General features: G+C 43.1%; 1 protein-coding gene across 1 annotated transcript in view; it reads left to right on the top strand.

Annotated features, from left to right (window-relative positions):
- WNT8B (Wnt family member 8B) overlaps positions 1–13,167 on the top strand; it is an 85,264-nt gene that overhangs the window by 50,681 nt on the left and 21,416 nt on the right. Inside the window, exons 6-7 of the mRNA XM_073585942.1 lie at positions 7,955–8,080; positions 9,430–9,572. Coding sequence (XP_073442043.1) covers positions 7,955–8,080; positions 9,430–9,572 — 269 coding nt within the window. The remainder of the gene's footprint in view (positions 1–7,954; positions 8,081–9,429; positions 9,573–13,167) is intronic.

Below are 13,167 nucleotides of genomic sequence, written 5' to 3'. Positions count from 1 at the left end.
CAGTGTTGCACACGAGGTGTCCCACTGTCAAACAGCTAGTGTTGAGCGTCAGCAGACTGTTTTAAAAATGATGTCCTTGGGCGACAACAGACACACCGCGGAGGTACTGGCCGACTACTTGCAGCGAGAAACTGAGTCATGGCTGGGCAGTCTACATCTTGAGCCAGGTAAGGTAGTCAGTAGAGTTGAGCGATACCGTCCGATACTTCAAAGTATCGTATCGGATGGTATCGGCCGATCTTTAAAAAAAGTATCGGTATCGCCGATTCCGATACCAGAAGTCCCATTCAAGTCTATGGGACTTCCGGTATCGGAATAAGAAAAACCCTTTCCTGCCCTTGTACAGCCTCTCTGGGGTCTGTACGGGCCTTTCGGGGGGCTGTGCCGGCCTGCCAGGGGGTCTGTGCAGGCTCCGGTGGTCTGTGCCGGCCTGCCGGGGGGCTGTGCCGGCCTGCCGGTGGTCTGTGCAGGCTCCGGTGGGCTGTGCCGGCCTGCCGGGGGGATGTGCCGGCCTGCCGGGGGGCTGTGCAGGCTCCGGGGGGGCTGTGCCGGCCTGCCGGGGGGCTGTGCCGGCCTGCCGGTGGTCTGTGCAGGCTCCGGGGGGCTGTGCCGGCCTGCCGGGGGGCTGTGCCGGCCTGCCGGGGGGCTGTGCCGGCCTGCCGGTGGTCTGTGCAGGCTTCGGGGGTCTGTGCAGGCATCGTCCGATGGGACTACAAGTCCCATCGGGCGATGCCTGCTACCATGACAGTGATTGACACATTAGCCAATGATGGGACAGTAATAGTCCTATCATCCGGCTAATGTGTTGAATGTAAAAAAAAAAAAAAAAAAAAATTACATGCTACATACATACAACATGCATACTACATACATGCTACATTCATACTACATACTACATACATGCTACATACATGCTACATTCATACTACATAAATACTACATGCAACATACATACTACATATATACTACATACATACTACATATATACTACATGCATGCTACATACATACTGCATGCTACATACATACTACATGCTACATACATACTACATGCTACATACATACCACATATATACTACATACATACTACATACATACTACATGCATGCTACATGCATGCTACATGCTACATACATAACACATATATACTACATGCATGCTACATACATAGTACATGCTACATGCATGCTACATACATACTACATGCTACATACTACATATATACTACATGCATGCTACATACATACTACATGCTACATACTACATATATACTACATGCATGCTACATACATACTACATGCTACATACATACTACATATATACTACATGCATGCTACATACATACTACATGCTACATACATACTACATATATACTACATGCATGCTACATACATACTACATGCTACATACATACTACGTATATACTACATGCATGCTACATACATACTACATGCTACATACATACCACATACATACTACATACATGCTACATATATACTACATATATACTACATGCATGCTACATACATACTACATGCTACATACATACTACATATATACTACATACATACTACATACATACTACATACATACTACATATATACTACATGCATGCTACATACATACTACATGCTACATACATACCACATACATACTACATACATGCTACATATATACTACATATATACTACATGCATGCTACATACATACTACATGCTACATACATACTACATATATACTACATACATACTACATACATACTACATGCATGCTACATACATACTACATACATACTACATGCTACATACATACCACATACATACTACATACATACTACATGCTACATACATTCATACATATATACTACATGCATGCTACATACATACTACATATATACTACATGCATGCTACATACATACTGCATGCTACATGCATGCTACATACATACTACATACATACTACATGCTACATACATACCACATATATACTACATACATACAATACATTCATACAATACATACATAGACATACAGTACATATAACATAGAGTAACATACTTACCAATACTTGTCACATTGTTCCCCGAAGCCATTGTCTTTTCCGGAATAAATATTAACATAACAAACCACAAAAATACTCACCCACGATCCGAAGCAGTCCACGAGTGTGTCCCACGACGATCTTGGGTAGAGAACTGCAGCATCAGCTGATGCTGCCGTTCTCTACGGGCTGCAGGAATCCAATGACGGAAGGTAGGTATCCTTCCGCACTGTATTCCTCCGCCACTTAAAAAAAAAGTCCCTAGTCTCACTTTATGCCATTGCTGTGTGGGAAATTCCCACACAGCAATGGCATAAAGTGAGACTAGGGACTTTTTTTTTTTTAAGTGGCGGAGGAATACAGTGCGGAAGGATACCTACCTTCCGTCATTGGATTCCTGCAGCCCGTAGAGAACGGCAGCATCATCTGATGCTGCAGTTCTCTACCCAAGATCGTCGTGGGACACACTCGTGGACTGCTTCGGATCGTGGGTGAGTATTTTTGTGGTTTGTTATGTTAATATTTATTCCGGAAAAGACAATGGCTTCGGGGAACAATGTGACAAGTATTGGTAAGTATGTTACTCTATGTTATATGTACTGTATGTCTATGTATGTATTGTATGAATGTATTGTATGTATGTAGTATATATGTGGTATGTATGTAGCATGTAGTATGTATGTAGTATGTATGTAGCATGCATGTAGCATGCAGTATGTATGTAGCATGCATGTAGTATATATGTAGTATGTATGTAGCATGCATGTAGTATATATGTAGTATGTATGTAGCATGTATGTAGTATGTATGTGGTATGTATGTAGCATGTAGTATGTATGTAGCATGCATGTAGTATATATGTAGTATGTATGTAGCATGTAGTATGTATGTAGTATGTATGTAGTATGTATGTGGTATGTATGTAGCATGTAGTATGTATGTAGCATGCATGTAGTATGTATGTAGTATGCATGTAGTATGCATGTAGTATGTATGTAGCATGTATGTGGTATGTATGTGGTATGTATGTAGCATGTAGTATGTATGTAGCATGCATGTAGTATGTATGTAGCATGTAGTATGTATGTAGTATGTATGTAGTATGTATGTGGTATGTATGTAGCATGTAGTATGTATGTAGCATGCATGTAGTATGTATGTAGTATGTATGTAGTATATATGTAGTATGTATGTAGCATGTATGTGGTATGTATGTAGCATGTAGTATGTATGTAGCATGTAGTATGTATGTAGCATGCATGTAGTATATATGTAGTATGTAGTATGTATGTAGTATGTATGTGGTATGTATGTAGCATGTAGTATGTATGTAGCATGCATGTAGTATGTATGTAGCATGCATGTAGTATGCATGTAGTATGCATGTAGTATGTATGTAGTATGTATGTAGTATATATGTAGTATGTATGTAGCATGTATGTGGTATGTATGTAGCATGTAGTATGTATGTAGCATGCATGTAGTATATATGTAGTATGTAGTATGTATGTAGTATGTATGTAGCATGTGGTATGTATGTAGCATGCATGTAGTATGTATGTAGCATGCATGTATGTATGTAGCATGCATGTAGCATGCATGTAGTATGTATGTAGTATGTATGTAGTATGTATGTGGTATGTATGTAGCATGCAGCATGTATGTAGCATGTATGTAGCATGTATGTAGTATGTATGTAGTATATATGTAGTATGTATGTAGCATGTAGTATGTATGTAGCATGTAGTATGTATGTAGTATTTTTTTTTTTTAACATTTAACACATTAGCCGGATGATGGGACTACTACTGTCCCATCATTGGCTAATGTGTCAATCACTGTCATGGTAGCAGGCATCGCCAGATGGGACTTGTAGTCCCATCGGACGATGCTTGCACAGACCCCCGGACATCAGCACAGCCCCCCGGCAGGCCGGCACAGCCCCCCGGCAGGCCGGTACAGACCTCCACAGGGTGCACAGACCACCGGCAGGCCGGCACAGCCCCCCGGCAGGCCGGTACAGACCCCCACAGGGTGCACAGACCACCGGCAGGCCGGCACAGCCCCCCGGCAGGCCGGTACAGACCCCGGGCAGTCCACACAGCCCCCCGGCAGGCCGGCACAGCCCCCCGGCAGGCCGGCAGAGACCCCCGGAAGGCCCGAAATGACGGCGCATCATGATGCGCACACACCGCGCATCATGATGACGTCAGGCTGTCAATCAACTGAACTTCCGATTCCGATGCCGAATTCCGATATTAAAAAAAAATATCGGAAGTCGGTATCGGAATTCCGATACAGCAAGTATCGGCCGATACCCGATACTTGCGGTATCGGAATGCTCAACACTAGTAGTCAGTGATAACAGACGTAATTTTGTTGCGGCCATAGCCCTGGCAAAACTCAGACACATACCTTGTCTGGCTCACACCTTGAACCTGGTGGTGCAGTGCTTCATAAATAATTATCCGGAGTTACCAGCCCTGCTCCATAAGGTGCGAAGACTGTGCTCGCACATCCATCGCTCACCCGTATACTCCAGTCGTATGCAGAGGCTGCAGTGATCGCTCCACCTCCCCAAGCACCACCTAATCATAGACGTTGCAACAAGGTGGAACTCCACCATGCACATGGTTGAGAGGCTGTGAGAACAGAGGCAGGCTGTAATGCATTTGTGGGAATATACACGACAGGCAGTTTGAGGGCAGACATCGAGTTGTCGGGTGTGCAGTGGTCAAAGCTGAAAGCCCTCTGTAAAGTCCTTCAGTGTTTTGAGGAATGCACACGGCTGGTAAGCGCAGACAACGCCATCATAAGCTTGAGCATCCCACTTATGCGTCTGCTCATGCAAACTTTGACGCACATTAAGGATCAGGCGTCTGCAGCGGAGGAGGAGGAGGAGGAAGAGGGAAGCCTTGATGACAGTCAGGCATTGTCTGCTCAGGGAACTGTCCTGGACGAGGTGGAGGAAGAAGAGGAAGAGGAGGAGGAGGGGGATGATTATTTTGGGGAGGAGGATGCTTCTCGGGGCAAGAGAAAATGTTGGTTTGCCAAGGTTAGGTACAGGGTTTGTGCGTGACTGGAGGGATGTGGATTTGGCAGAATGTGCTCCTCCACCCACCACTGGAAGTGCATCATTGACACCTGGAACATTGGCCCACATGTGTGATTATCTCTTGCGGATCCTAAAAAGGGACCCCCGCATTGGCTAAATTATGAAGGATGACGACTACTGGTTGACCAGCATCCTCGATCCACGCTATAAAGGCAAATTACAGAACATCATGCCACAGGAGAACCTAGAGCTAATATTGGCGAACAAACAAGCAACTCTGGTAAACCGTTTGTTAGAGGCATTCCCAGCACACAGCAGCGGTGCAGGTTCTGCCACGAGCCGTACTGAGCAACATGGAAGAGGCGTTCGTGGTGCACACAGCCGAAGTGGCGTTGGAGACGGGTTTCATGACCATGTTGTGGACTGATTTCTCGAGCACAGCTCACACAACTGGTAATACTGAATCGATTGCAGCAGACAGGAGACAGCAGTTGTCAACTATGGTTCAAAATTACCTCTCCTCCCCTATCGATGTTCTCCCTCACAGTTCATTCCCCTTTGACTACTTGGCCTGTAAACTGGACATCTGGCTTGAATTGGCACAATATGCCTTACAGGAGCTTGCTTGCCTTGCTGGTAGTGTGCTATCAGAAAGAGTCTTCAGTGCTGCTGGATCAATCCTGACAGCAAGAAGGACCCGGCTGTCGACCCAAAATATAGGTGATCTCACCTTCATTAAAATGAGACATGCCTGGATTTCAAAGGATTTTGTACCACCTTCCCCTGAAGACACATAGGTTGCCAGCAAAGTGACTTGCTTTGTCCTCCTCTTCCTCCGACTTCTCCAATTCCTCCATTTGCAGCTGCTGAACGTCCAGCCTAAACCTCAACATATGTGTCATGGTCCAGTCCGGAGTTTATCTTCTGCTGTCTTCACTCCGGACTGGTCATGCGGGGGTTAATCTCCTCAGCCTCGATCTGGAGCTAGCTGGGCTATTTAAATCCCTCACAGCCTGCTGACCAGTGTTAGTGATAGCTCAAGCTTGCAGTTTAGAGCCACTGACCCTTGTACCCTGGTGATCCTCCTGCTTTTGACTGATATTCACGTGTATGACCCGGACTGATTTCTGACCCCGTCTCTTGGTATTCGTCTCTGCTGTTACGTTCCCTCTCTGGCATCTGACTTCCTGGCTTGTACCCCGACCACATATTTCGTCTCACGTTTTGGACCCCGTGCTCATGTTCTGGCTTTCTGACTCTCGGCTTTGGTATTTTGACTACGTGTATTGCTGCTCCTTCTGGTACGTCTGCTCCTGTTAGTTTCTGACTCGGTTCGTCTGACTATTCTCTCTTGTTACCTGTGGCACCTGTGCTGTTGCTCAGGGTTGCTGCTCTTAGTGTATAACCTCTCTTCCCTCACCAGCTCCCCCTGGTGGAGGTTTCACTACATTATCACTAACCCTGGTCAGCAGGCTGTGAGGGATTTAAATAGCCCAGCTAGCTCCAGAACGAGGCTGAGGAGATTAACCCCCGCATGACCAGTCCGGAGTGAAGACAGCAGAAGATAAACTCCGGACTGGACCATGACAATATGCCAGTTTTTCCACCTCCCTAACTGGGCTGTATCCCCCCCACAACTTTAGCCAAATAACCCCCAGTAAATTAAGGTTGACAAGCTTAAGGCCGGTTTCACATTAGCGCTTTTTAAGCGCACGCACGGCCGGGGGTAGCTCCGCCCCCGAGCCGGCTCTCTGCCCGGCGTGCCCGCCCCTTGCTTGTAGCGCCGCCTCCTAGCGGACAGCGGCGCCTGCGATCGGCGCACCCTATCTTTAGCATAGGGTGCGCAGATCGTGCGCAGGCCGTGCGCTAGTTGCGCTTTGACCTGCGCTGCGCACTTTTGACGGTGCGCCGTGCGCGCCAAAATCCGAAAAGTTCGATTTTGGCGCGCACGGCGCACCGTCAAAAGTGCGCAGCGCAGGTCAAAGCGCAACTAGCGCACGGCCTGCGCACGATCTGCGCACCCTATGCTAAAGATAGGGTGCGCCGATCGCAGGCGCCGCTATCCGCTAGGAGGCGGCGCTACAAGCAAGGGGCGGGCACGCCGGGCAGAGAGCCGGCTCGGGGGCGGAGCTACCCCCGGCCGTGCGTGCGCTTAAAAAGCGCTAATGTGAAACCGGCCTTAGTAATAAGAATTGATGTTGCCATTGAAATGGGCACTGTAGGTGTGTTTACTGTCCTCCACTCACTGCCGACTTTTATTCTCCATTGACTTGCATTGGGGTCGGGTTTCGGTCGGAACTCCGACTTTTGCCGATAGTCGGCCGATTTCGTCCGACTCGACTTTTGGTAAAGTTGGGTGGTCCGAAACCCGACTCGACCCACCCGGAGGCAAAGTCGCTCATCTCTATTGAAGAGTATAATATTTTGTATATGTATGCTTTTTTTCTATGCTAAGTAAAATAGACTCAGTGGCTCTTCTTTTCTGGACAATAAACAATGTTATCTTTGTCCCTTGTACTTGTGCTGCTTCAGCATATGCATCAGTCATATGAACCAAATGTGATATGAACACAGCCCAATATATCATGGAAAAAGCACATCACACCTGTGTGATATATTAAATTATACAAGTTATTCATATTGTAATATTTCTAACAAACATTTCAAATGTACATTGTTTATTGTAATGGTCTCAATGTTCAAGGGTGTGGATATCATTATTGTGGACTGCAAGTATAAAGTTCATTAACCATATAATTCCCATATATATGTTTTACATTTAGTTCTAGAATTACAGAGAATAACATTGTTACATAATAAACATATAATCCTAACCTTCTATTGTTTTTTTTTGTTGCAGCAAACCGAGAAACTGCCTTTGTACATGCCATCAGCTCAGCCGGTGTGATGTATACCCTGACACGGAACTGCAGCCTTGGAGACTTTGACAACTGTGGTTGTGATGATTCAAGGAATGGACAACTGGGTAAAAAACTAATTCATTAAAAAACAAAAATTCATTAGTATTTACTTCTAATGCATTAGAATGAAGCTTTGTGGATCATAATCAGATCAATCACTAGTAATTACAGCAACTAATTGATCATATAACTGATCTTCCAATTGTCTACAAGAATGCTTTCTACACATCTTTCCCTTTATACTGTACAGACGTGAGAAAGGTATAAGACACTAGCACTCAAACACATTTTTGGGAATAAGATAAGCTGGATGCTGCTGACAAGGAAATGGGTCCTGTGTGACACCAGTAGGGTGATAGATACCGCAACTAGAAGAATAAATACTATCGCGCTAAACAGCTAATAAAAAAGAAGAAAGACCATAGACATATGATGTGTAATAGATTATATAATAAAATATTATTATAAAAAAATGAATGAAAAAGGTATATTTCAATCCTTGAAGCAAGAGCAGAAAGGGCACGTGTGCCAATTAAGAGCAATAAAAATGTATATTAGGTGGGTAATGTTGGTAATAGTCCCCAGACAAATTATATGGTTTGTGATCCCTGGATGCTGGAAAGTAGCAGGCTTAGTCATCCAGAATTCAATGATTGAATGGGAACAAAATAAATTACTGGCACAAGTGCAATTTCTGCTCTTTTTCAAGGCTTCAAATATGCTGTACCTTTTTCATTCTTTTTTATGGTAATATCTTTATTATATTAAAATGTATTTTATTTTTATATATGTCATTATATTTTATTATATATTCTATTACACATAATCAGACTGTAAAACTATAAGTCTAGTTATCTTTTCCCTTTATGCATTAGTATTTTCTCTTTATAACTACCATAAATGTAATGACAAAACTATTCGAAAATAAATAAATATACAGGGAAAAGGATTGTACACCATATTTGTGTGGAGATTATCCATAGTTGTACAGAGCCATAAAATGACACACACAGAAGTCTATAAGGCTTTTCTATACCTATGAATCCCTTTGATTTTATATGAAGGATTTTCTGCAATGAATCATACTATTTTTCTGGTGAAAAAAAAAATATTTCCCTTTGAAATCAGGTGCACTTATTTGCGCGATTCATATTGCAGGGAATAATAGAAAGTCCCCATCAATTACAGTGTTTATTTTACATTTCATCTGTACATCCAAATGCTTGTTTGTTTTCGTCTAGTTATCCTAAAATCATATGAGAATATTTTTCATGTAAAGTTTTTTTTTTCTACTAAAATAAAATTGGGATTTTCCTAAATCATATATTCTGCAAGTCCAGATATTCATGTACATTTTGAAGATAGTCCTCTGAGTCAAGATAAATATATTACTAGTTGACCTTCTTTCCTACAGGTGGACAAGGATGGTTGTGGGGAGGCTGCAGTGATAATGTAGGATTTGGTGAAGCTATTTCCAAGCAGTTTGTGGACGCGCTAGAAACGGGACAAGATGCTAGAGCAGCCATGAATCTCCATAATAACGAGGCAGGAAGGAAGGTAACGTTATAAACTAAATGTATTATCACGTTACTTAAAGTTCTGAATAGTGGGATAAAGTGTTATCCGGCATGCTCGGGTGCTAATCGAGTGTCTTTGGCGTGCTCAAATAATATGTCCTCATCCCCGTGCCTGCATGTCTCGCGGCTGTTTGACAGCCGCAACACGTGCAAGAATTGCCTGTTTATTAGGCAATTACTGCCCTTTCTTGGAAAAATTGTAACTTCCACCTTTTGATCTGTGTTCGATGTTCTGTTATGACTATAAACTATAAGAGATTTCCAAATTATGTCATTCTGGTTTTCTTCACATTTTACACAGCATTCCAACTTTTTGGTAATTATACAAAAAAGGAAAATTAATCAGTTTGACAGTATCACATATAGAAACAATAAAGAACTTACATTTCTCATAACAGTATAAAAAAGATCAAAAGAGAGAAAATACTTAATAAGCATCTAACAACGTTCTCTCTATTGTATTTATATAGGTTTTGTTCATCATTACCACAGCGCTGTAACACAAGATTATTGGAACGTTTCACATATCCACTTTGTTGTTAAGAGTCTGATAGTGACCATGCGTTTAGATAATTAAATCAGAAGGAAGCCAATAGTCTCAAGAAGACCAAACTTTCTTTTTGTGTATCCTCATTATAAAAGTGGTGCTAATAAACACCTGAAGATAATTGCACCTAGTGTAGATTAGTTATCTCCTACCTTGACTAGGGACAGCGATTGTCACAATAGGAATGCAATATTTCAATGTCATCTCTATAACAATCCGACTTCAAAACTATCTATGTATATATCTCTGATTGGGGGGGACATAATTGTTTCTGTAGTTTCAAATGCCATGATTTTCAGTCTTGGGAAACCACAAAAATGTACTATCATCTCAACGTATGGATATATTATAGTCACGTCTGGTGTCTAGGATGGTGAACATATGATCTGAAACATGGAGGTCAAATTATTAGACCAGATGGTTCTTTCATTCCTTGCATGTAATTAGCCATTCTGCTGTCACATCAGGAGTGGGGAGGCATGTGGATGGGACCCTTTAATCCCTTAGGCAATATCATGTACATATACATGTACAGATGTGGCAAAAATTAAGAGACCACTGCACAGTTTTATAAAAATCAGCTTCTCTACATGCCTGACAGCCATTCCATTCCAGTGTCAGTTGAATTCCAACCATAGTACACCTCATTCTACTAAATGTGCTTCTAATTAGGTGAGCACCTGAACCAAATCTTATTTAGCGAAGGAAAGTATAAAAAATCCCTGCTCTGGTGTTCACAATCTTCTTGCAATAGGTCAAGCTGGATGGCAAAACAAGTGCTAGTAATATCCCAAAAATAATAGGATTGAAAAAATAACTTTTAACCATGCCAAAGGGAGTTGAAAAGAAAAGTCTTGAGTGAGTAAAAGAAGGGCTTAATTCTGGCTTTACTAGCAGAGAGATACAGTGAAAATCATGTTGCCTCCATCCTAAAAATTTCTAAGACGACTATCCATTACGACAAGGTCAAGCAGCAGACATTGGGGACAACGAAGTTACAGACCGGCAGAGGGTGAAAAAGACAGTCCACTGACCGGGATGACTGATATCTTATTCGAATGTCACTCAGCAACCGCAGGATGACATCAAGTGATCTAAAAAAGGAATGGCAAATGGCAGCTGGGGTGAAGTGCACGGCAAGAACAGTTCGTAACAGGCTCCTAGAGGCAGGGCTCAAGTCATGTAAAGGTAGAACAAAGCCTTTCATCAATGAGAAGCAAAGGAGAGCGAGGCTGAAGTTTGCCAAAGACCATAACGATTATACCATAGAGGACTGGAGTAAGGTAATCTTCTCTGATCAGTCTAATTTTCAGCTTTGCCCAACACCTGGTCATCTAATGGTTAGACGGAGACCTGGAGAGGTGTACAAGCCACAGTGTCTTGCACCCACTGTGAAATTTGGTGGAGGATCGGTGATGATCTGGGGATGCTTCAGCAAGGTGGGAATTGGGCAGCATAATCTTTGCGAAGGACGTATGAATCAAGCCGCATATAAGGTTATCCTGGAAAAACAGTTGATTCCATCTGCTCAGGCAATGTTCCCCAACTCCGAGGACTGGTTTTTCAGCAGGACAATGCGCCATGCCACACAGCTAGGTCAATCAATGTGTGGATGAAGGACCACCACATCAAATCCCTGTCATAGTCAGCCCAATCTCCAGATCTGAACCCCATTGAAAACCTCTGGAATGTAATTGTCATGATCCATGCTGGATCAGGACTGATAAAAAGCACAGGTAACCTTTTTTTTTCCTAAGCTGTGCTTAAGGTTGGTTTTTGCCCCCGGTGGCCATTAGGATTATTGCACTGTAGTGTAGCTTGTTCTAAGTTTGCCCCCGGTGGTGAGCGTCATTGCACTCTAGTTTCTTTAGTTAAGTGCACATGATTATAATGCAGGTGTGATTGCTGGCTCTGCTATAAAAGAGTCACAGGTGTTGCAATCAGTGTTGGTGATAGTGTTCATTTCAACCATCCTTAGTGGAGGAAGGAGCTGGAGAGCGTTCCTTGCAGCACTGTCTTAGCCCTGGTGTGAAAGGAGTCATAGGGGATTTCCTTGTAGCTCTGACAGAGCTTGGTGGCAGCAATTCAGGAGGAGAGCTGCATGCAGGTGGTGGACTCTGTTGCCAGGAGCAAGTGCAACAGAGTAAAGCTAAGTGGTGTTTCCCTGTTTATGTTTTTCCTTAGTGTGTATTAGTACAGCGGTGGGGCCAGTGCCTGCACCACCCAGCTCCCTAGCAAGGGATAGGTGTAGGGTGTGCTAGGGCGACAGGTTCCTGATCGGTGCCTGGTGCGGAACCGGCATAGGGAACATTAGGAGCGTTAGGGACACTGACTCAGGGGAGTGCAGGTCTCCATGTCCCCTTTCCCTATCGCAGGGCCCACCGTTGTAACTGTTTCCCTTCCCTTTGTCTTGTTGTTTTAGTTACTGGCCTGCGAGCCGTGTCACACAGGACAGTATCACGTGCCGCGTCCTGTTGCTCTAGTTACCGGCCTGCTGGTCAAGTCACACAGGACGGGTCTACGTGACAGTAATCAAGAGGAAGATGGATAGTCACAAGCCATCAAACAAAAGAACTGCTTAAATTTTTGTACCAGGAGTGGCATAAGGTCACCCAAAAGGAGTGTGAAAGACTAATGGAAAGCATGCTAAGACACATGAAAGCTGTGACTAAAAATCATGGCTATTCCACAAAATATTGATTTCTGAACTTTTACTGAGTTAAAACATTAGTATTGTTGTTTCTAAATTATTATGAACTTGTTTTCTTAGCATTATTTGAGGTCTGCAAGCACTGCATTTTTTTGTTATTTTGACCATTTCTCATTTTCTGAAAATAAATACAAAATTTAGTGCTTGGAAATTTGAAGACATGTTGTCAGTAGTTTATAGAATAAAAGAGCAATTTACAGTACATTTTACTCAAAAATATACCTATAAAGAGAAAAATCAGACAAACTGAAAATTTTGCAGTCGTCTCTTAATTTTTGCCTGTGCTGTACATGATTGCAGGGGTGAATTCATGTGGAG

This window comes from Dendrobates tinctorius, unplaced genomic scaffold, assembly GCF_039654945.1.
Source record: "Dendrobates tinctorius isolate UK_male_01 unplaced genomic scaffold, ASM3965494v1 ptg000089l, whole genome shotgun sequence".
Classification (NCBI taxonomy): Eukaryota; Metazoa; Chordata; class Amphibia; order Anura; family Dendrobatidae; genus Dendrobates; species Dendrobates tinctorius.
The sequence above is the reverse complement of the archived record's forward strand: the minus strand, read 5'-3'. Positions and strand labels throughout refer to the sequence as shown.